This window comes from Mobula hypostoma, chromosome 27 (assembly GCF_963921235.1).
Source record: "Mobula hypostoma chromosome 27, sMobHyp1.1, whole genome shotgun sequence".
NCBI classification, from domain to species: Eukaryota; Metazoa; Chordata; class Chondrichthyes; order Myliobatiformes; family Myliobatidae; genus Mobula; species Mobula hypostoma.
In genome coordinates, this window is record NC_086123.1 from 22,323,100 (window position 1) to 22,348,250 (window position 25,151).

At 43.2% G+C, this 25,151-nt stretch overlaps 1 protein-coding gene across 1 annotated transcript in view; it reads left to right on the forward strand.

Annotated features, from left to right (window-relative positions):
* The window catches only part of LOC134338593 (cytosolic arginine sensor for mTORC1 subunit 2-like), a 73,270-nt gene extending 66,488 nt beyond the window's left edge, over window positions 1–6,782 (forward strand). Inside the window, exons 8-9 of the mRNA XM_063034553.1 lie at window positions 4,212–4,306; window positions 5,807–6,782. Coding sequence (XP_062890623.1) covers window positions 4,212–4,306; window positions 5,807–5,872 — 161 coding nt within the window. The 3' untranslated portion in view covers window positions 5,873–6,782. The remainder of the gene's footprint in view (window positions 1–4,211; window positions 4,307–5,806) is intronic.
* The last annotated feature ends 18,369 nt before the right edge of the window (window positions 6,783–25,151 follow it).

The window sequence follows — 25,151 nt, forward strand, 5'->3', positions numbered from 1 at the left end:
AACTGCCTAACTCACTCAACATTGATTCCAGTCTCCTGGCCCCCTGTCTCTCCCTTGGTCCTTCCTAAATTACAAGGCCCTCTGCTCGCTGATCATCCAGTACTCTGGGATGTGAGCCATGAGGATTTGACCTTGTCCAGAGAACACTTGTATCGGGGAAAACAACTGCACAAGGTTTAGGCCAGGACAAGGAGCCTGGGTGATTGTGGCAGACAGAATTGGGGCTCTGTTATTTTTGCTGTGGTGCATCAGATCCGGCAATGAGCAGCGAGACCTTGAATTCTTTTCCTGTGCTGACCACTGAAGAATAGAATGCAGTGCATTGCAGGCAGTCTGGGCAACTTCACAAACAAGAGGCAATCTGCAGATGCTGGAAATCCAAGCAACACACGCAAAACGCTGGACGAACTCAGCAGGCCAGGCAGCATCTATAGAGATAAGTCCTGCTGAAGGGTCTCGGCCCGAAACATCGACTCTACTCTTTTTCGTAGGCGCTGCCTGGCCTGCTGAGTTCCTCCAGCATTGTGTGTGTGTGTTGCAACATCACAGAATTCTCTTTTCCACTTCCAAGTAATGAATGCCCTGTGTTTGTTACCATGCTGATTCCAGAGTCACTGCATGCTTTGTGCAATCGGTTTGGGGAGTCATCAGTGCTTTCAAGAGATGACCCAACCATTCTACGTGCAAGCCTACAACTCAGAATAGCCCCAGCCGGGGGGGTGTACTGCCGAGGTATTTTTTACATGAACCAGACAGTCAGCCAAACTCCATTCAAAATTGTCATGGGAGTCAGGATCTAACTTTGTAGCTCCCTGGGGTTATTGCAGATTCGTGAATGAGGGGCTAGGAGGCGATACCCTGACTCTCATGACATTTTTGAATGGAGGTTGGCTGACTGTCTAGTTAATATTGCAACACCTCAGTGAGGTCAGCACAGTGAGCAAGCAATGCTTCTGGGGAAACAAGAGGACAGCTTTAGATAGAAACTTCATTGGCTCCTAACCAAACTCTGGGTTACTGCAAGTCAACGTGCTTTTATACTTGCACGACTCCCTGACCGCACAGCAAGTGACCTAATAGAGATCTGACACCGCTCGTTAACATAAGCTGGATGGGCTTAACATGAATCAATTGCCTGTAAGGCAAAACAGGGGGTGTTTGCAAATTTGCTCGTTCGTGAGCTGTTTTGGGGTGGGGGGGGCTTTATTAAATTCAAAACATCAAAAATAATAAGTAACAAATGTTCATCAGACCGTCTTGCCGTTCCTTAGTGTGGTCTTGTTTGCTTGCAGCAAGTGTGCAGGAATGAACATGGGTGCTCTCCGTGTGGAGTTTGCAGGTTTTCCCCATGACTGAAGAGCCAGGGGCTGCTTTTTTTTCCACCCATTCTGTCTCCTGCTGGGTCCCACAGTAGCACAACACTATTACAGCTCAGGCAACGGGGGTCAGAGTTCAACACCAGCCTCTAAGGAGTCTGTACGTCCTCCCCGAGTGTCTTCACAGTCCAAAAACATACTGGTTAGTGGGTTATTTGGTCTTTGTAATAAGTTGTCCAAGGGGGGGCTTTATTAAATTCAAAAGATCAAAATAATAAGTAACACGAATGCGGGAAAAGCTGCTGATGCTGGAAATCCAATTAACACACACTCACCCTGTCTCTCTACGGAAAACAGTAAGCAGTCGACGTTTCGGGCCAGGACCCTTCATCAGCACTGGGGAAAAGAGATGAGAAGGACAATTGGTCTTTTTTTTTCCAGTCCTGATGAAAGGTCTCGGCCCCAGATGTTGACTGTTTACTCTTTTCCAGAGATGCTGCCTGGCCTGCTAAATTGTCTAGTGATTAGGTTAGGGTTAATCGGGGGTTGTTGGTTGACGAAGCTCAAAGGCCTGGAAGGGCCTATTCCGTGCTGTGTCTCTAATTCAATTTAAGTAAATAAATTCCCAAAGGTGTGTTGGCTGGTTAATTAACCACTGTAAATTACTGGCAGTGTAGGTGGATGGCAGGAGAATCGAAGAAGAGCCCATGGGCAACGGGGAGAGTAGGTTATAGAGAAATAAAGGGGAGAATGGGATTGCTCCAAGAGCTTGATGAGACTCCAGACCAATGGCTGCCTTCTATATCAAAGAAAAATTAAACTGAATTCCCATTATATGGTATATAATAGTTTTTGTGTAATTTGTCTCAAAAGTTCAAGATGGAGATATGATGTTTTGCAATTGTCCATAGACATCCCTCTCACATTGAACATGGAAAGAACTAACCATTATTGCTCGTTGCTAATCTCAGAAAAATGCTATTGCACGGTCCTGCTAGGTTCTGGTCCCTTATTTATCTAGTCTCTTCCAAATAGATCTGATATAAAAATGTTAGAAGGCTATTTTGCCAGCTTTGAGTACACACCTGAGTTGAAAAATTTGTCCCATTGCTGTCTCTTGATTTGCTGAGGGTTTTGAGCAATTTCTGTTTCTACTTAAGATTTCCAGTATCTTTAGAGTTATAGTCATAGAAAAGTACAACACAGAAATGGGCCCTTCAGCCCATCTAGTTCATGCTGAAACCATTTAAACTGCCTACTCCCATTGACCTGCACCTAGACCATAGCCCTCCACGTTCCTACTGTCCATGTACCTATCCCTATCATGTATCTCTTAAACATTGAAATCGAGCTCACATGCACCACTTGTGCTGGCAGCTTGTTCCACACTCTTACGACCCTCTGAGTGAAGAAGTTTCTCCTCACATTCCCTTAAACTTCTCACCTTTCATCCTTAACTCAAGACCTCTGGTTGTCCCACCCAACCTCAGTGGAAAAAGCCTGTTTGCATTTACCCTACCTATACCCCTCATAATTTTGTATACCTCAATCAAATCTCCTCTCAATCTTCTACATCCTAAAGAATACAGCCCTAACCTACTCAATCTTATAACTCAGGTCCTCCAGACCTGGCAACATCCATTGTAAACGTTCTCTTACTCTTACAATCTTCTTTACTCTTCCCTGTCGGTAGGTGACCTGTAGGTAGGTTACCTTCAAACGAGACCAGGGTCTTGTTTTTGTACAAACTTTTTCTGTGCAACTAAAGCCAAGAGCTACTAATGAAGTTAAGGTTGCTACAAATTAGGAAAAAAGTTGATCTTTCTGCCTATGGAGTAGTTTTTAGCTTAATCATTGAATGAAATTTCCTCCATTTTCTCTCTCGACCAATGTTGCAGCTGAAAGCCAGTCATTTCCTTGGTTTACAAAGGTGAACCAATTTAAGTGGTGTGAGCAATCCGCAACACCCTGGTTAAGATTTTTTTTTACTGCTATGTGCTGTAGGTATTTCATTTTAGCAGTTCTGTACGAGCAGTCTGTTCTGCTTTCAACCTGTTTGGCTTTGAGCTGAGATAAGGCGCTTTGTTGTCCAGCTTAGGAATGTGGTGTCAGCCAATCAGGATGGTGAAATTGGGAGAAAGTTCTGGAGAACGCTGGGTGGAGAAGTCTTGTGAGGGACACAAGTGTAGGCCAAGGTTTTTTGGTGGGGATTGGGAGTAGACGGGAGGGAAGATGGCTGAGGTTGCTGTCCCTGTTGCACAAGGTGTTTTGTGCAGATGAATGGCTTCAAGGAGAAAGGACCAATACTCCAGTGGGGGAGTCTGTTTGTTTGAGATGGATTTTGAGCAACATTTGGAAGGTGGTGTGTGCTTTCATACAGACTGAGGGTCCATTGTGTGAGTGACAGACAACTTCAAGATGAGCTCTAACTTGTGTGCATATTTGACTGTTTAAGTATAATGGGCCCTATTTTTTCTTTAATAACTCTAAGTTAATGTTCATAAATATGCTTCTTTGTAATTGTATGCAGTGTGCGATCTGTTATTTCTTGCTGATGGGTGATTGCCGGGGGCAGTAAATCACACAGCATTCATACAAATCGGGGTTTGGGAGGGCGAGATATCCCAAACTCACGGGTTTGGTGGGACCAAAGTCATCTACACCCTAGACGTATGAAGCCCGAGAAAGGTGGGTTTCTCACTGCGGAATCCAGTGGCTGTTAGTGAGGGGCTAACGAGCGGCATTTCCAGAGACGCCCAGTACAAAAGGGGATTCCAAGCGTAACAGACATTTTTAAATTTTTTTGTTTGTGCAGTGAGATGTGATTGGGCAGTGCTAATTATTTGATTTGGTCCTTCCTTGCTCTGATGGCTTGTAATCTCTCTCTCTCACCAGATGAATGTGGGATCGTTGCACAGATCTCTGAGCCTTTAGCGAATGCTGATATTTCTGCGTACTACATCAGCACCTTCAACTTTGACCATGCCCTGGTAAATGTCTTGTTCCTCTCTACACCTTTATGTTGACTGATTTATCTGATTCCTCTCAAGAAAGATGGAACACTGACAAGAAAAAGGCGACAGATTACTCTATCAAATGCAGGAAGTCGAACTTGCTGAATTGTCATAAGTTTTCAATGTGGGTTACAGGACTTATTTTTCTGTGTGATGGTGTTGGAATCTGCTCCTGTTAAAGCTGAGAGACATCTCACACCTCACAGAAAAGTGAAAGCTCAGTCCAGAAAATCTCAGCTCCTTGCTTCTGCAAACTGATGAACAGATTAAACCCTGAAAGCTTCATTGAATCTTTAATTCCTATAGTGTAATACCCATTATGGAACATAACTTACAGTATATGCATAAGCTGCTTATTTTGGACTTTCTGTGTGTAAAGGTAAGGATGTTTGTATCTAATCACATTTTTGTAGCATCCTCTGACTTGTAGGCAAACAGGCTTGTCTCTCTGTTCCAATTACATTGGTTGGTTTCCATTGCCTCTCCTTGTCCTTCCTATCTATGTGAAATGCTCATATGTCTCCACATTAAATTATACCTGAAATATGTCTGACCGTTTTGCCCAGACTCTCCTTGTTTTTACAAGCCTTTTCACCGCTTGCTACAATAATGAGTCGAATGTTTGAAACCGGGGAAAAATATCTTCCTTGCATGATTTTTGAACTTGACCCTGGCCTTTTCCGATCATCTAAGTAGGAGTATGCAACCTCATCCTTTGACGCGAAGCCACTCCCAAGTTCATGCACTGCTATGAGAAACATAACTAAAGATTCAAAGTACATTAATTTTCAAAGAATGTATAAATTATACATTTTGATAATACGGGAATCTTAACCGGAATATGATCATTTCTGTATCTTGAAATTTAAACAAAATCCTTGGAAGGATTCAAAGGATTTGGGGATGAGAAGTAGCTCGTAAGAGCAATGGTCAGAAGTAAAATATATTTTAAAGGAAGAAAGAGAGATAGCAAGGCAATGATTTGACTAAAGATTTCCAGATGTCAGAGCAGGCTCCCACTAAAGGTTGGATAAGGCAGGAGGCTGATTGGAAGGCTGGAATGAAAAAAACAGTGTTGAAGAGAAGATTATCTGGGAAATTGCGTCTTAACCAAACCTGTTTATAGTGACAGCCCCATTTCTAGCTAGGGTACACATTGTGCAATTCTCTAACCCCTCAGGTCTTGAGATTGCACTGATACAAACAACGCAAATCGGTTCATGCACAAAATTCTCTGCATTTTATTTAATTCTAAAGAAAAATTGGCATCATTTAGTTCAAAGTCACAGCAGTTTGGTTTCCTATTCCCTCTTGCATTGTTTTTCGAATGAACTGGTTTTCTTTGATTTGCAATTGAGTAAATGCAAATATAACTGATTGCAAAGTACATCACTAAACTCTACCTCGATATCCTTCATAAATGTGAATTTTTTTAAAGCCGGGTTAATCAATATTATTGATTTTATTCTCCCACAGGTGCCTGAAGAAGATATTGATAATGTAATCACAATGCTGCAGAGACGTCAGAACAATGACAGATAGCAGATGTCCTCTGATTCAGTGTTTACAGTGGCTTTGTCATCAAGTTGATGAGTGAAATTTGAAGATCAGGAATCGTTCTGTCCATGAACTCTAAACAGACACTTATGCCAACAATCTTCTGCAGTATTTAGTAGCTAAGCAGTTTATTTAGAGTAGGATCAGCTAACTTTCTTCGGGAAAATAAATCTGTTTACTACTTCAATGATTGAACTCCTATGCGCAGTTCTGATAATTTCTAATTATTGTTTTTGCACTTACACCTTGAATGTGTGGCAGGTCTTATTTTGGAAGACCTGCAGAATTGCCCCAAATGTAACTTGAGGGCAGATTCAATCTGTTGAGAGAGGTAGAAGACTGTGCAATGTAAGTAAGGTACAGGCTTAAAATATTTGTTACATGCCTCTGATCCAGTGGCTTCTATAGAAAAGTGCAGTTGGGAGTGATAGAGGCTTGTAGGTTTACTGTGGTATGTTATTGTACTGGTTTGTTTTTTCTTTGAGTCCCAAGTATGTCTTTAACAGATCATATTGTTAATTTTTCGCACAAGTTTTATTTTGTTATACCTGGACATGAGGTGTTATCACATGCTTGCCATTATGACTCTCCAAGATGTGCATTGCAGCGGTGAAAGATCTACATATGATACACTTCGGTTTTCTCAGGAGGAAAGGGAAGCATAAAGTCAGCATGTTTCCATATATTCTCCTCGTTTTTTAGACTTCAATGTTTTTACTTGGAGTGTGGGCTGGTGTTTTAGCCACACAGGGTGCTAAAGTCTGACGGGAAGTTTCTCTTTTATGTTATGAAGTGCGTGGCCCTGGAATTGGGATTTAAAATGCTGGACAGACTTTTGGCTGGATAAATGTAAACTGATATTTGGGATTAAGTCTTTATTAAAATAAGAACTGATTTACTAAAGAAGGATTGTGTGTGTGTGTGTATTTTATTTTGGAAAATGTAATCAGTCTGAGAAATGTCAAAATGCATCATCTAAGAAAGGGGACACTTCCAGTATATCAGTAGGTTAATTGGGCATTGTAAATGGTCCCATGATTAGGCTGGGATTAAATTGGGGAATTGGTTTGAAGGGCCTTTTCCACACTGTATCCCTATAAATAAAACAGAAGTAGCTACAGTAACGCAGCAGTTCAGGCACTGTTCTTGCTTGAACAATCTTCCTTTGGAATGAGCAGATGCCATCTGTCGTGAGGGGGCTGGTTTGCTTGTCGGTCGAAAGCCGCTTCTACCGTGCCGGTGGTCGATTGGCCTGTTTGAAGTGCGCAGCAGCTCTTTCCCATTGGTTGCCTCGTGTACCACGGCATCGGTGTCCGGTTTCAGGCACCTCATGGGGGGGAGAAAAGGATAGCACATGTGGGAAGCTCAGCCTTTTTCCTTTCACCCCCAGGCCCCGCTTCATACTGAGGTGCAACCCATGCTAAGGAACCAGTGGGAAAGTATGGGGCAGATACAGAAGGGCCCATACGCACTCTTAGCTAAGTATCTGTTGAAACGTTAGGTTTTGCAGTTTGTGTAAATCGGGGGGACTTGGATGTTTGGTCAAATCTTTTAATGATGAGTGTGCTTATTCGTAATAGGTGTCTTCTGTCTTGCTTACTAAACCTTTGAACCTGCTTCCTCGTAACACTGCCAGAGCAGGGAAAAGTTTGCTTCATATCTTTAGTGTGGTATTTTGCTCTTGGTTTACCCTACTTTAACTGTTCCTGCTGTTTAATCTTTCCATCTGCTCGCCTCCCAAGCTATTATTAATTTGTCTGCCCACTATTGAAACCAAAAGTAATTTCATGTAGAGTTGTCTCTGCCTATTTGTGAAGAGAACGTGTAAAGTATCACATTTTCTAACTGATAAAGGTGAAATGAAAAAGAGAGAAGATTAAAAACCTCCTTTCATTTCATCTTTTTTCCATTCACCTCTCCTGTTAATTTCATTCCTGGATAATATCTTTTTTTAAACCTTTCCTACATTGTTTTTCTCTTTACGACTTAAATATTCATTTAGTTGGACACCTGCTAAATTTAGGGCAGCATGTAGTGTAGTGGTTACCGCAACATTTTTCAGTACAGGCAACCCGGATTCAATTCCTGGCGCTGCCTGCGAGGAGTTTGTGCTTTCTCCCCGTGACAGTGTGGGTTTTCTCCAGGTGCTCGAGTTTCCTTCCCTGGTCCACAGATGTACCAGTTGGTAGGTTAATTGGTCGTTTTAAATTGTCCTGTGATTAGGCTAGGGTTAAATCGGAGGATTGCTGGGTGACCTATTCCACGCTGTCTCAAATAAGTAAATGTACGAGGATTGGAAATGTGCATTAACTGGTCTAACTAATATTCTGAGTTACTTGTAGCATTTAATTTATTTTTTTCTTAACTTGTCAATAATTTTATTCTCTGGTTTTAAGTGAAATCTCCCCTCCCCATGATTTCCTAGTCAAACTCATTTGGATATTATGAGGCTTTGGAACAAAAATGATAAAGTTTACTGAGTTCTGAATTCAAAAACAAAAAAAATAACGTTTTTAAAACTTTAATGCTTTTTAATATCTTGGCATACAAAAGTACAAATTTGATCTTAACTTGCTTAAGCAGGTACTATGACTGATTAGATACTTTTAAGGACTATTTCTAAATTCTGTGACTGAGAAATCTTGTTCTTAAAATTACCAATTAATTTGGAGATTAGGCCAGTTTGAGTGTACAGCTTTTTAAATGGGTGTGAATGACTGCAGAAAGGTTTGTTTACATTGAGCATAATTTATGTTTGAAATTTATTGATCTTTCACACTGGGGAATTTTAGATGAATTGCAACTGGGGGAAAAAAAAACCTTCCTGACAGTGGAACCTGCAGGCGATGACATCTAATGCACTTGCAGTTTTGTGAACTTGCTAGGAGCTGGTCTCGTATTTTGTGCAGCAGCTCCCTCAGGTGGCAGAAAAAGGGAATGCCTCGAACAATTTTTATTTGCTGAGGCTTGTAAATAAATGCAAGTTGATGCATTAAAACATTAATTTTCCAATACAGCTGCAACATTGCTGTAGGTTACAACCATCTTAACTCACTCTTGATATCTACAGCTTTTTAAAAATCAAACCAAAACAGCTTTCACGAACATGCCTTGCATTAGTCAATTTAACTCTCCAACTTTTTAAGGCACCTTTTCACAACTTTGAAGATGTGACAGTTTTCACTGGCTGTGTGCCAGTGTTAGTTGCTGTTCTGTGATATCGTATGTCTTAATACTGTATGTCTTAATTTTTAAGTTCTCTTATCGTATTGGGATGCTGCAAGGTGAGTTTAAGTTTTTGTCATCGACACAACACAGAGCTCAAGCATGCTTTGATGTTTTCCCTCCCACAGTGGAGTGAATTACTGAAAATGGCTGGATGACAGCAGTGACTTATCACTTCTGCATGAGGCATCCTTGATGAAAAGGATAAAGTTTCTGGTAACAGTTACTTGGGTATTCATGTGGATGTTAATGATTCCTAGAATTTGGACAACTTGGTAAAGGGATACTGAGAGAAAGTTTGGATAAGAACGTTGGCTTATGATCATCGTTGCTGTGTGAAGGAAAGGATAAAGTGCATGTTACCAGAAGTTTATGTATTCCTTTGGATGCTGCAATTCTTAGAATTCAGACAATTCTGTAAAGGTATATGAAAATACTTTATCATGGGTGTATTCTGTAGAGGAAAAAGCTGTCCCACATTATAAGAGAATTTATTGGACATTGATACGCTTGTTCCAAATTGAAAAATGGTGAAAGATGTTTTATAGGTCTTTATGTTTACTGCTGAAATCTATTTCTGTCTAAGGTACAGCTTATCTCTGCTGGGGATCCACATTACATGGCTGGTGCTCAGTTTGACACTTGAGTTTGGAGCTTCCTTCAGAGCTGGTTCCTACCTTGGCTCTGCTTGTCCAAAATTGCAAAGGGCAAGGAATTTTAAAAGGCCAATTGAGCTGGCGTGATCCCTTGTTGGAGGCAGTCTGAAGGAGCCGGCCAATTCCCCATGAAAAGCAAATTGTTACTGTGAGACCGTTTCTCCTCCCGGATAGTTCTGGAGAGGTTTGGGACTGAGGTGGGGAACTTTGCTCGACAATTGTGAGTCTTTGGAATCTTCCTTAGAGTGCTGGGCACTTAGTTGTTGAATACTTCAACTTGAAATATGACACACAGGCACAGGTTTTAAGAAGGAGTTGTGTTATAGCAGGTTTTTTTAAAATGCCATGGACCTCCACCATTAAACCCTGTTATAGTAAAAGTATTATTGCCACGTAACGAAGAGGCAGTTTTGATTTTGGTCAACCATTACTCTGCTCTCTAAGACATTGTATTTGCCATTGGTGGCAGAAGGCCCTGCAGTCTAATGCAGTGTAATTACTTGTACTTTAGAATGACTTGTTTTCTGTGACGTTTTCCTGATACATTCATTCATTCACTCACGATGTGCTGTATCATGATTGATTGTTCTTGGAAATCTTTCTTACAGAAGTGGTTTGCCATTGCCGCCTTCTGGGCAGTGTCTTTACAAGATGGGTGACCCCAGCCATTAGCAATACTCTTCAGAGATTGCCTGTCTGCGTCAGTGGTTGCATAACCAGGACTTGTGATATGCACCAGCTGCTCATATGATCATCCACCACCTGCTCCTGTGGCTCCACGTGATCCTGACCAGGGAGGCTAAGCAGGTGCTACATCTTGCGCAAGGATGACCTGCAGGCTAGCAAAGGGAAGGAGCACGTTCCACCTCCTTTGGTAGAGATGTACCCCCACCCCGCCACCCACCCTGATGTAATCAACATGGAGAAATCAGCCCATTGCTGCCCCTTCTATCCTGCACTGTAATCGCTTCTGTTACCTCATTGGACATTCCCTGCTACCCTTCTCTCCCTCTTTACCTCCACGTTCCTGGAGCTAGCTCCATCTCTAACAGCAACCAGTTACAATGAATGGTCGCCAAGGTGAAATATGAATCGTTTCCCTCGACGTTAAATTCTGCTTAATCTGAGCAGTGCTGGTATTACCTGGCTTCACATCAAATAACATTGCTTCGTCCTTGTACGCTGTGTCTGAAAACCACACGGCAGTGACAAATAACCATAAATGTAGCCTTGCGATTGCTCGTCATGTCGATCATTGCGCAGTTAACTTGAATGGTCCAAGTAGGAAGTAGACAAATCTTGAGAAGAGGGGTTAGTGCAGGGGTTCCCAACCTTTTTCATGCCATGGACCAGAACCATTAAGCAAGGGGTCCGTAGACTCCGGGGTGGGAGACCCTGGTCTACAAGCTTCTGCAGTCTCTGATCCTGAGCACTGGAGCCTCCATGCACAGACACCATGCATTCACCAAAGACCTTAGCAAGTATCTAAAATGTGCCGTGGAGAGCACTCTGTCTGCACAACTGTCTATTATGGAGATGACAGTGCACAGGATCAGAGAGAGCCGCAGAAGGTTCTAGATTCAGCCAGCTCCATCCTGGGCACTAGCCTCCCCACCATCGAGGGCATCTTCAAAAGGCAATCCCACAAGAAGATGTTATCCATCATGAAAGGACCATCACCATTCAGGATATGCCACTTTCTCATGACTACCATCCAGGACGAGGTACAGGAGCCTGAAGGTGTACTCTCTGCAGTGCTGTGGAAAAGTCTTAGGGTTGGATATATTAAAAAAAATCTGTAAAGCAAGGCCGCTTTCAAAAATACTGAACTGACAAGTTTCTAAATATCAAAAAAAAATTACTATAAAGAGCAGTAAACAGTTACAAATAGATCAAAACGCTATTTGGCGCGGCCACCCTTTACCTTCTCTCAGGTAATCCGTTGTGCAGTTTTATAAGGAAATCGGCTGGTAGGTTGTTGCAAACATCTTGGAGAACTTCATAAGGTTCTTCTGCAGACTCTGGCTGTCTTGCTTACTCCATCTCTCCAGCCTCGATGTTGAGATCAGGACTCCGTGGAGGACATACCATCTGAAGCCACAGTAAAAATGTGGCGTGCCTAAGATTTTTGGACATTTTAGGAATAACCTTAACAACAGGAATTCTGCAGATGCTGGAAATTCAAGCAACACACATAAAAGTTGCTGGTGAACGCAGCAGGCCAGGCAGCATCTCTAGGAAGAGGCGCAGTCGACGTTTCAGGCTGAGACCCTTCGTCAGGACTAACTGAAGGAAGAGTGAGTAAGGGATTTGAAAGCTGGAGGGGGAGGGGGAGATCCAAAATGATAGGAGAAGACAGGAGGGGGAGGGATGGAGCCAAGAGCTGGACAGGTGATTGGCAAAAGGGATATGCGAGGATCATGGGACAGGAGGTCCGGGAAAGAAGGACAAGGGGGGGGGGACCCAGAGGATGGGCAAGGGGTATATTCAGAGGGACAGAGGGAGAAAAAGAGTGAGAGAAAGAATGTGTGTGTATAAAAATAAGTAACAGATGGGGTACGAGGGGGAGGTGGGGCATTAGCGGAAGTTGGAGAAGTCGATGTTCATGCCATCAGGTTGGAGGCTACCCAGACGGAATATAAGGTGTTGTTCCTCCAACCTGAGCGTGGCTTCATCTTTACAGTAGAGGAGGCCGTGGATAGACATGTCAGAATGGGAATGGGATGTGGAATTAAAATGTGTGGCCACTGGGAGATCCTGCTTTCTCTGGCGGACAGAGCGTAGATGTTCAGCAAAGCGGTCTCCCAGTCTGCGTCGGGTCTCGCCAATATATAGAAGGCCACATCGGGAGCACCGGACGCAGTATATCACCCCAGCCGACTCACAGGTGAAGTGTTGCCTCACCTGGAAGGACTGTTTGGGGCCCTGAATGGTGGTAAGGGAGGAAATGTAAGGGCATGTGTAGCACTTGTTCCGCTTACACGGATAAGTGCCAGGAGGGAGATCAGTGGGGAGGGATGGGGGGGACGAATGGACAAGGGAGTCGCGTAGGGAGCGATCCCTGCGGAATGCAGAGAGAGGGGAGGAGGGAAAGATGTGCTTAGTGGTGGGATCCCGTTGGAGGTGGCGGAAGTTACGGAGAATAATATGTTGGACCCGGAGGCTGGTGGGGTGGTAGGTGAGGACCAGGGGAACCCTATTCCTAGTGGGGTGGCGGGAGGATGGAGTGAGAGCAGATGTACGTGAAATGGGGGAGATGCGTTTAAGAGCAGAGTTGATGGTGGAGGAAGGGAAGCCCCTTTCTTTAAAAAAGGAAGACATCTCCCTCGTCCTAGAATGAAAAGCCTCATCCTGAGAGCAGATGCGGCGGAGATGGAGGAATTGCGAGAAGGGGATGGCGTTTTTGCAAGAGATAGGGTGAGAAGAGGAATAGTCCAGATAGCTGTGAGAGTCAGTAGGCTTATAGTAGACATCAGTGTCTCCAGAGACAGAGACAGAAAGATCTAGAAAGGGGAGGGAGGTTTCTGAAATGGACCAGGTAAACTTGAGGGCAGGGTGAAAGTTGGAGGCAAAGTTAATAAAGTCAATGAGTTCTGCATGCGTGCAGGAAGCAGCGCCAATGCAGTCGTCGATGTAGCGAAGGAAAAGTGGGGGACAGATACCAGAATAAGCACGGAACATAGAATATTCCACAAAGCCAACAAAAATAACCTTGAATAACCTTACCCACTTTGCCAAAAGATTTCTGAACGGCCCGTGTAATTACCTCACCATTTTGCCCTTTTGCACTGTTTGTTTTTAATATTTTGTAACTTCAGTAATTTGTAATGTATTGCACTGTACTGGAAAATGACAAATTTCACAACATACGTCAGCGATGGTAAACCTGATTTTTGCTGCTGGACACGAACTGGTTGCTGGAGTGGATGTGGCGGAGTGCAGGGACAAAGCAGGAAAATGGCTTTGGAGAACTGGGCTTCAGTGAAAGGAACAGGTCAAGAATGCAAATATAGGTTGCAACCGGAGGGAGAACATTTAAATGTTAATCCAACAGCCCAGCTCTACACCGTTGTGTGGGTGAAGTCGGGAAGCTGCATAGCCATCAGTGGGTGGGCGAGGTTGTGGCAGATCCTTGGCAGGGGTGCGGGGGGAGGAGTGACCCCAGTGGCAGGAAACGGGAACAGTGTAGAATTAGGTAAATAGGAATGGAATCAATTCAGTGTAGTATACCCTCTAAGAACAGCAGTGGGGAGGACTGGCAGAGAATGGTTTGCTCAGCCCATGAAAGTCACAGGCCAGTAGAATGGTGAGGGGGAATTCACTGAGGGTGTAATGGTTACTGTTAGAATTTTTATTCTAGAGCGAGGGCTCCCAACCTCTTTGATGCCATGGACCAATACCATTAAACAAGGGGTCCGTGGGCCCCCAGTTTTGGGAACCCCTGTAGCAGTGGCACCGTGGCCAGGGTGGAAAGCTGATTGGGGGCATTTGGCTGTGACGCTCCAGACAGGATGGGTAGAGACTTCGGACAGTCCAAGCTGCTGGATTGGACGGGGAGGCTGGACGTGTATGTTTCTCATTATGGAGGTACCAAGGGCTTCATCCAAATGCCAGTGCCTTCAGTAACACTGCACCCACCAGCCTAGACCTTGGGGGCAAATCTCGAGGATGAGGCTTCAGCAGGAACTCTCAAAATCAGAGGAACGAGTGCTCCTACTGAACGAGAGCCAACACTAGCACACTTTAATATTCTTCCTCTCCTCTGACCTCCTCTGAACCCAAGTCACTCTGTACAAAGTAATTTTGTCAACTGTGCATGTGCTAACTTTAATTTATCACAATGAAATTCCTTGTAACTGAATGACCCGATAAGCACATTTCTTTGTGGTTACTCACTTCCTAAACCATTCAGGGTACTGGTACACCCATTCTATTTACTCCCTTTTATCTGAGGATTTTTCCTCCAAATGACTTCTAGTGAAGTTCAAGCTCTCAGCCTCCTTGAATGGTTTTCGTACTTAGACGTTTTTTTTCCCCACATTAAACAATTTTCAAAATACGTCTATTGCTGTAGTTGCATCTTGTCCGATTTCTCTCTCTTCTGCCTCGCATTATTTCTGCTAAGGTTATCGGAATTGGTCTCTCTTTTTAAAAAAAAAAGCCAGGATGCACACCCATTGCTACAAATCTCACACACTCCAGCTGAAGAGAGAGGGAAAGTGGTTCCTGTTGAAACTTGATGGGCCATCGCACTTGTGGCTGTCCCGATCCCTGCGCATGTTTCTAGAATACAGTTCTCGCTCCACCCACCCCCCCCCCCGGTTTAAAAAAAGATTTAATTTCAATAAATGTAAGTAGGTATAAAGAGGGGGTACTGTATCACTCATCTACATCTCCAGTGACTTGAGTTTAATCCTGACCTCAGATGCTGTCTGTGCGGTGTTTGTACATTTTCTTCGTGACCGCGTGGGTTTCCCCTAGGTGCCCTGGTAGGTTAGTTTGCTAGTGTAGATTCTACCATAGCGTGCAGGGGCACCGAGGAAGAGGGTGAGGGGTTATTAAGTGGGTATAGAAGGTAGGTTAAAGAGAAAGTAAGGTGGGAGGCTGACTCTGAGAGGAAAGCTTTGAAATGATCCAGGCTTTTCAAATGTGATTTATTATATTCTAGATCATTTGTTCAACCATTCCTTGGGACTTTACTGGGCTTGATAGGAGCTTGGGGCTGTGGAGTTTTGAAAGATAGAGCTACCTTGATGATCAGGTCTATGTAAGACGGTGAAAATTTCTGGGGCTTGGACACAATGGGTTGGACGTTCCTGAACTTGGTAACTTTATGTGCTGTTATCTTAGTACTGTCTGCTGTACTCAAAGCATGGATTCTGGTGCCCGATGGCCAAGAAAATGAAACCCTGTTGTCTGTAGAATGTCCTTTGGCATCAGTGGCTCTCTATCAGCTGCGGGTGATGTCTGCTTTTACAGTGGAGGCTGATTGGTCAGATTCTTCTGATACCAGAACCAATCGTGTGATGTCTTTCAGCACAAGCCAAATCAGTACATGGGCGTCAATCTTGAAACAGCCAAACGCCTCAGTTTGGATGAGCTTCCCAGTCTTGTTCATAGCTACAGAGACCCCTCAATCCTGATGAAGGGTCTCGGACCAAAACATCGACTCTTTGTTATTGGATGCTGCTTGACCCGCTGAGATCCTCCAGCGTTTTGTGTCAGTTGCTTTGGACTTCCAGCATCTGACTGTACCTCTTCCTATAGATGCTGCCTGGCCTGCTGAGTTCACCAGCATTTTTTATGTGTGTTGCCTGAATTTCCAGCATCTGCAGATTTTCTTGTGTTTCTGCCAGATCTTTCTGGGTGACCTCTTGGATCTTCACTGTACGCAAGCTCACCGAGACCTGTTCGTCAATATCTATCTACCATTCACACCTCTAGAGCACACAAGCTTCGATTAAGCCTGGAGAGAAAAATTCCGAGCTTCAGATTCTGCTGGGGCAAGTTGGCTAGCATATTTAAGATGCTGGGGACATAAGCAGTTGTCTGGATCCTGGAAACAACCCAAAGAGTAACGTGTAGAATGCAATCTCTTGCTCTTTTTCAGTTGCACTGTAGTTCTATAGTTAGCACAATGAAACGAAGAAATTTTAATTTCAGCAAATTTGTGTTGTTATTTGGCAAGAAGTTCTGGGCAGCTTCTAGAGTAGGTTACATGGTTGGCACAACATTGTGGGCCGAAGGGCCTGTAATGTGCTGTAGGTTTCTCTATGTTTCTATAATATACCCTGGTCAGCCTGAAAATGAGCATTTTGTTGTTCTTTGGGCAGATTAGATTTAGATAAGTCAGGTTAGCATGTTTCCAGTTCCCTGTCCTACCCATCACCTCAGGCAAATTGGTGGGAAAAAGAGATTTGAAACGACCTGAGATTTTTCTGTCCTTTCGAAGTGTTTGCCTGCTTCATGGGACGACTGGCTCATTTAAACTTCCTGGGCTCCCTGTTCACTCCCTTGTTTTGGGACAGACATAGCCATCAATATAGGTGGGCGATGGCAACAGTGGTGAGTGGAATCAAGAACGATCAAAGGGTGTGGAGGAGATTCACCAGGTAACACAAGACTACTGCAGATGCTGGAAATGTAGAGCGATGCACACAACGTGCTGGAGGAGCTCAGCAGGTCAGGGCAGCAGCTATGGAGGGGAATAAGCAGTCAACGTTTCAGGCGAAGACCCTTCATCAGGTGCTGCCCGGACTGGAGGACATTTCTTGTGAAGGTAGGTTGAATGAACTCTTTAGAGTGAAGGAGGCAACTTGATAGTGGTGTACAAGATGGTAAGAGGCATAGTTCTAGTAGATAACCAGGGACTCTTTTTCCAGTGGGGACATGGCTAATACAAGGGGGCACAATTTTAAGGTGATTGGAGGAAAGTTTTGGGGAGGGGGATGTCAGGAGTAAGTTCTTTACACAGAATCCACCTCCAGTCTAAATTCCGTGTGGAATATTTTGGCGGTTCAAGAATCAAGAACCAAGAACACCCTTCCAGGGGTTGTGGTAGAGGTAGATATATCAGGGACATTTAAGAAACTCATAGATAGGCACGTGGCTGATAGAAAAATGAAGGGTTTTGGACAAAGAAAGGGTTACATTGACCTTGGAGTAGGTTAAAGGTTGGCACAACATTGTGAGCTGAAGACCGCGCACTGTGCAGTTAAGTTCTATGTGAAAATGTCCACTGATTGGTTAATGTGCTCAGATAATTTCTAAAGGCAGCAAATGTGCTTCCTATTGTTAAAGGTTTCCAGTTGCCTATCTCTATAACCTTCCGCGTTTGAAGTTCCAGCCTCACCCCACAGCCAGAGCGATCCTGTCTGTTGGGATTCACCTGACCACTGTCACGAAGTTTGGGCACTGGATCATTTCAAAGTGCTGTGGGTGATCTGCGTGTTGTCAGTCGGCCACCCTGCAGAGTTTGAGCATTCTCTGCACGGGGTAGAGATTATTACCCCGAAAACAATGGAAACGCACTTGGAATTCTCTCAACAGAGGTGAGTGCAGAACATCAGTTGATGTTCATGGTCGAGAGGGGACTGTATTAACCGGGGATTGATGTACTGAAACCCCAGGAAGATCATCTGTTGCACTAAGGCTCTTATTCTATAACATTCTGCACTTGCTAACCTCCTACACAAGAATAAGAGTGAATTGGATGTTACCAGCTTTTAAACGTGTGGTTTTGGCCCACAAAGAAAGTGCTGGAAACACTCGGCAGGTCAGATAGCATCAGTGGAGAATGTAGCTGAGTTAATGTTTTAAAGGCTTTGCCTGAATTGACCCAAGACATTAATCTTGCTTCTCGCTTCGCAGATGCTGCCTGACCTGCTGAGTATTTCCAGGATTTTATTTCAGACTCCCAGCGTCTGCGGCTTTTTGGTTTTCATGGGCTTGTCTCATGACTCCTCTAAGGCGGTTGAGCAATTTGGAAGAATGGACAGGAACACACACAGGTTAAGGGGCACACAGAGGGGATTTGGTACACCAGTTAGAAAATGAAAGTGCCTGTTCACTGAAGAAAAACCATTTATTGAACTTGGATGCCGAGGCGTAATGGGTGCACAAGGAAATGGATTGCAATTGGGAGTGAGAAGTATTCCAAGGCATGCACACAAAATGCTGGAGGAAATCAGTGAGCCAGGCAGCATCTATAGAGGGAAACGCTTTGGGCCGAGAACCTTCATCAGAATATTGCGGGGGATCTCTGTTCCTGACTGATGAACCCATCGCAGTTGTTCAGCTGTAGTGTCCCCAAATCAATGAAGTGCTCCCTTCTGAAAGTTACTTTCCCTGCAAACAAAGTCAGAAGTTGCTGCAAATGAAACATAATCAAAACGTGCCCTTTGGTTTGAATAAGCAATGAGCCAGTATTTGGCCCTAGCAAAGAAGTGGCAGTATTAAAGTTACTGACCTTGAGGGAAAGTTGCTCACATTGGTACATTCTGTGGTGTGCATTTTTCCCCTCCTTCCTGACCCTAATTTCTGACACTTTTCTGTGGTGAGGATATCAACTCAGATGCACAGCCAGTTACGTTGTAGAATTATCATGGACAACAAAACTGAAATTAAAAAATGTTTGCGATTTCAAATCATTTTTAAAACATTTCCCAGAATATAAAATCAATTGAGACATGCATGTGGGAGTAATGTAGAATTTGATATCAAAACATTGTTAAAATTTAATTTTTTAAGCAGTATCATTGAAATAATTATTTTGAAGGTATTGCAGTCCAGGGCTGGAGAGATTGTTTGTTCACATTTATACATTAGGACCTTTTTTTTAAAAAAAAGAAGCTCAAACACACCTAATCTAAGAAGATAGAAGTCTTTCTAGAGTTTTTACTTCAGGAATTCAGCATTAAATGTTGGAATTCTCAAATGGTGATCACTGAAGTAAGTCAAGTAGAGAAGCAAGCTTTCAAAGGTACCGCCCACTGCATTTCTGTGTTAATTGCAAGGAAACTCCAGATGCTGGTTTCAATCTCATGGGCCAACTGTTGGTAAACTTTAACACTTTCACTGTTAAAACCTCCTGTTCAAGATGGCACCATCAATCAACGCAACTAATGGTGACTTCCTGCAGACAGCTCACGAAGCTAATTCTTCTTCTTTTAAATATACTTCTACTACTAATCTGTGCGCGATTGGAGCCCGTAACTTACCTTTTGGTAACATGTTTTGGGGCCGACTGAGTGATCTGGTGCTTTTGCTGCCTCCGAGGGAATTCGGTGTGATTGAGAGTGAAGAAGAGAATGGAGTCCACGGCCTAATGGTGGACCGCAAACCCACGATCAGCTTCATTATTTACAAATCTCGCTGATTAAGGCACCAATCAAGATTGAAATCTACGAGGACAAGAGCGGAAGGCGAGAGGATGTTCAACGCTATCTACCTATGTTTGACCAGTCTCCCTCTCACTCACTGCCGCTGGAGATGGGTGACTGGCACAGTTTGTGGATTGGACCTGTTTTAAGAGGACTCTGTAGTTCATGTATTATGAGCTTCTGGTTACATCCTTTTTTTATTGTTATTTTGTGCGATTTTGATCGGGGTAGATTGGCTCTGTGGTCTGCAGTCAGTGAACGATGAAGCACCAAACTGAAATGAACTGAGCTACACTGAACATTCCTGGGCTGTTTCAAGGACTTCGTGGTTTGATGTTTAATATTCTGTGCACTATCCGCTCGTTATTTGCCGTTTGCGTGATTTGATCTTTATTGCGCATTGGGAGTTCATTGTTTTCTTTGAATGGCTCCCATGGAAACCCTACTGCCCTTAAAATGTTCTGGTCATAATCTCTAGATTGTCTGAGCCCTTGGCGAGAGATAGCATTAAATGTTTTTCTCTACATAAGAGGTCCCACTCAGATGTGGTTATGCTGAAATCTGCAGATTATTAACCAAAATCTGTGGTTGGTAGCATTCATGAAATTGTAAACGTATGAATATAATAAGCTAAATCATTGTTAGATTAATGGCTGCTGTCGCTCATGGATATTAATGAAAAAGAAAACTAATCCTATTGTAGGACTTTATCAAAAGCTCAAAGGATGGCATTGAACAGAGAAAAAAAATTGATGAAGGACAAGTTAAAGACATTTATCTCAAACTGATGGTGTCTCACACAAGCTGAAGCCTTTATCTTCGATTTGCTGAATTGTGGTGAAATGATTATCGGATTCCCACTCCACTTCCGACTCTAATAGAGGATGAAAGGCAATATGCTATCGTGCAAGCTGAGCAAGCACTTCAGATCAGCTTACAGATAGAACATGCAAGCGGCATAATCGACACTTTATATTATCTCTGAGTAAGAATGACTCTTCGTTTGTATCCTCGAGCATCTCTGTAGTTGATGAATTTCATTTGCAAGAGTTTTTCCTGTGGTATTTGAATTGGGGACGACAATGTCAACTCCCTGTCCATTTTTTATTTACACCCACCAGGTCTTTAGACATTCATTGCAGCAGAAGACTCTATCAAATTGGACTGAGAAGTATTTAATTTTAGCATTTAAGCATAGTGACGTCCTGCTCCCTACTTTCTGTAATTACTACCTGATAAATGCTGGTTGTTAATCTCCCACAGGCAATATGCAGTGAGGCAGTCACAAGATAGGATAGTACCTATCTCTTGTTTAATATGTTCCTTTTAAATAGATTTTCTTTTAGTAATATTGATTATTTTCTACTGTGGGTTCCAATTTTAACTTTATAAACCAGAAGCTCCCAGCCTGGGGTCTATGGACTCCATGCTTAATGATATTAGACCATGACGTAGAAAAGTTGGGAACCCCTGCTGTAACTTTATCAGATATACTTGCCTGCACTCTTTTGCTAAACATCTGCATTTTCTTTAAACAATAGAATATCAGTGAGGTGGGAATGAAGCCCCTGCATCTTTCAGGAACTGCTTCTTCCCCTCTGCCATCCAATTTCTTGAAGCCATTCCTACGTAGCTTTAGCTTTATGCTTGGGGCCGTTGTCTTGCTGGAAAACAAATCTTCTCCCAAGTCGCAGTTCTCTTGCAGACTGCGTCAGGTTCTCCTCCATGATTTCCCTGTATTTTGTGGCATTCATTTTGCCCTCTACCTTCACAAGCCTTCCAAGGCCTGCTGCAGTGAAGCATCCCCACAGCATAATGCAGCCGCCACCGTGCTTCACAGTAGGGATGGTGTGTTATTGCTGATGTGTGGTGTTTGGCTTACGTCAAACATAACATTTAGTCTGATGGCCAAAAAGTTCAATTTTGGTTTCATAAGACCATAGAACATTCTTCCAGCTGATTTCAGAGTCTCCCACATGCCTTTGGGCAAACTCTAGCCAAGATTTCATGTGATTTTGTTTTTCAACAGTGGCTTTCTCTTTGCCACTCTCCCATCAAGCACCTGGGCAAAAATGGTTGTATGCAATCTCTCCCATCTCAGCCACTGAAGCTTGTAACTCTGCCAGAGTAATCATAGGTCTCTTGGTGGCCTCCCTCACTAGTCCCCTGCTTGCACAGTCACTCAGGTTTTGAGGACTGCCTGCTCTAGGCAGATTTACAGCCGTGCCATATTCTTTCCAATTCTTGATGACTGACTTAGCTATGCTCTAAGGGATATTCAGTGACATGGAAATTTTCTTGTATCCATCTCCTGACTTATGCTTTTCAATAACCTTTCAGTGGAGTTGCTTGAAGTGTTCTTTTGTCTTCACGGTGTAGTTTTTGCCAGGATACTGACTCACCAGCAGTTGGACCTTCCAGATACAGGTGTTTGTTTACTACAATCAGTTGAAGCACCTTGACTGCACACAGGTCTCCAAAAACAGATCTCCATTTAACTAATTATGTGACTTCTAAACCCAATTGGCCGAGCCAGTGTTGATTTGCTGTGTCATATTAAAGGGTGGGTGGGGGGGCAGGAGTGAATACTTATGCAATAAATTATTTTGTGCTTTATACTTGTAAAGAATTTAGATCACTTTGTAGAGATCTGTTTTCACTTTGACATGAGGGGGTCTTTTTTGTTGATCAGTGTCAAAAAAGCCAAATTAAATCCACTGTGATTCAATGTTGTGAAAAATAAAACATGAACATTTCTATGGTGGGGGGGTATGTGAATATTTTTTCCTAAGGCCCTGTATATATAACTTACTGTAATTTAGTTTCTTTTCTCTTATTCTGTATCGCATTGTACTGCTGCCACAAAGACATTAAATTTCACGACATATGCCGGTGATATTAATCCTGATTCTGATTCTGTGAATCTATACATTTAAAAAAAAAACTTCCTGCCGCAGGGTTTCGGCCTGAAACGTTGACTGTACTCTTTTCCATAGATTCTGCCTGGGCTTCTGAGTTCCTCCAGCATTTTGTGTGCGCATTGTTCGGATTTCCAGCAACTGCTGATTTTCTCTTGTTTCCAAAACACTTATAATCCGTTTATGTACAGATTTTGTAAAATTCTATTGTACTTATTTTTTTCCAGTGAATACCTGCAAGAAAATGAATCTTAAGGTTGTATGTGATAACATCTACATGATTTGGTAATAAATTTACTGTGAAATTTTGCAAACACGAGGAATTCTGCAGATGCTGGAAATTCAAGCAACACACATCAAAGTTGCTGGTGAACGCAGCAGGCCAAGCAGCATCTCTAGGAAGAGGTACAGTCGAAGTTTTGGGCCGAGACCCTTCGTCAGGACTTTGACGTGTATTACTGTGAAATTTTATATTCCACTTGCAGAGAATGAATGAGCTCCAATGGGACATAATGCATAGAAACAATCTCCTTGGCTCACCAAATCCATGCCAATCAACAATCACCCTTTGCATTAATTATTTTGTTTCTTTCTTATCTCCCCCCTGCCCCCACTTCACATTCTGCAAATCACCTCCACACTCAGGCTACTTTACAGTAACTAATTAACTTATTAGAAAACGGGTGGTGTAGCAGCATCAGCACTGGACTTCAAGGCGAATGGTTCCGAGTTCAAATCCGGCTGTCTCCTTGCTCGCGTTCCATCCGCGCTGTGTTGAGCATCCAGCTAGCAACTCAGCCTCGTAAAAATGGCAAAAAACGAAGCCATTTTTTGCCCACGGAAATGGCAAAAAAAAAATGCCACAAGGCGCGGAAAGGACCAGTTACTAACCCGCACAACAGCACCCAAGTGTGTCGTTGATGGGCGTACGGGGGAGGAAAACCGAATTAGCCGGTGTTTTATGGCTGGCGTTGTCTTGTGGAGCCTAAGTCCCTATCTCCATGCTGTATCACTCCATGACTCTGGGAGAACTTGCAAACTCCACAACAACAGCAGCTGAAGTCAGGATTGAATTCGTCTCACTGCCTCTGTGAGGCAGCAGGTTTATTAGCTGCTACGCTGTGTCTGCAGTGTCCTCTTTTTTTTTAAGACTTTCAGATCCATAACTTCAAGTTTTATCTCAGCTGAAGTCTTGGTTTCAAGCAGAGCCGTATACATTGTATTCACAAAATAATCTGCAGATGCTGGGGTCAAAGCAACACTCACAAGCTGGAGGAACTCAGCAGGTCGGGTAGCATCTGTGGAAATGATGAGTCGACGTTTCCGGCTGGAACCTGAGGAAGGATTCCGGCCCGAAACATTGACTCATTGTTTCCACGGATGCTGCCCGACCTGCTGAGTTCCTCCAGCCTGTTGTGAGTGTATACATTGTATTGTAGTTCATGCTGATCCCTCTACCTTGAGTCTGCAACTTTGATGCTTTAAAGTACAGTTATTTGCCTTGAAGCATAATGAAATTCTCCCATAAAATGAATGTAGAAAGTATAATTCACAAATATTCAACCTTCATCCTCGTAGGATAAACAAAATATATATTAAAACTCTCCCCCTTGATTTTACTGGACGGATCTGGTAGTATCTTAGTTGTGTTTCATAATGCTATTAAACACTGATGACCTCCCTTAACTGTTGAAATACAGAGAATAGAAAGGGTGTAAGGGTGTGTGGAGGGAGAAAACAAATTGTACTGATCAGGAAAAGATAGAGTAAATGTGTGCTTTCTGAAATGTAAAGCAAGTCTATAGCGCAGCACGCTCTCGGAAGTCCGGGTAAAGGTACACACATCTGATGTTGGTTTCAACAACGACTTATCTGTGTTCTGGCTTTTGAAAGTTCAAATTTCAAAGTAAATTTTATTATCAAAGTACACGTGTGTCATGATTCATTTTCTTGTGGGCATACTCAGCAAATCTATAGAGTAGTAACCATAACAGGATCAATGAAAGATCTACCAGAGTGCAGAAGATAACAAACTGTGAAAATGCAAATATAAATTGATTGTGGGAACAGCTCAATGGACGGGCAAGTGAGTGTAGTTATCCCCTTTGGTTCAAGAGACCGATGATTGTAGGGTAGTAACTGTTCTTGAACCTAGTGATGCGAGTCCTGAGGCTCTTGTGCCTTCTACCTGATGGCAGCAATGAGAGAGAGCATGGTCTGGGTGGTGAGGATCTCTGCTTTTCTATGACAGCATTTCATGTAGATGTGCTCAATGGTTGGGAGGGTTTTACCCGTGATGTACTGGACCCAATCCACTTCCTTTTGTAGGATTTTCCATTTAAGTACATTGGCGTTTCCACACCAGGCTGTGATACAGCCAGTCAATGCATTCTCCACTACACATCTATAGAAGTTTGTCGAAGTCTTAGATGGCATGCGGAATCTCCAGGACAGGTCCCCTGAAATAGTAACACCCAGGAATTTAAAGTTGCTAATTCTCTCCAGCTCTGATCCTCTGATGAGGACTGGCTCATAGACCTCTGGTTTTTCCTCTCCTGAACTCTACAGTCAGTTCTTTGGTCTT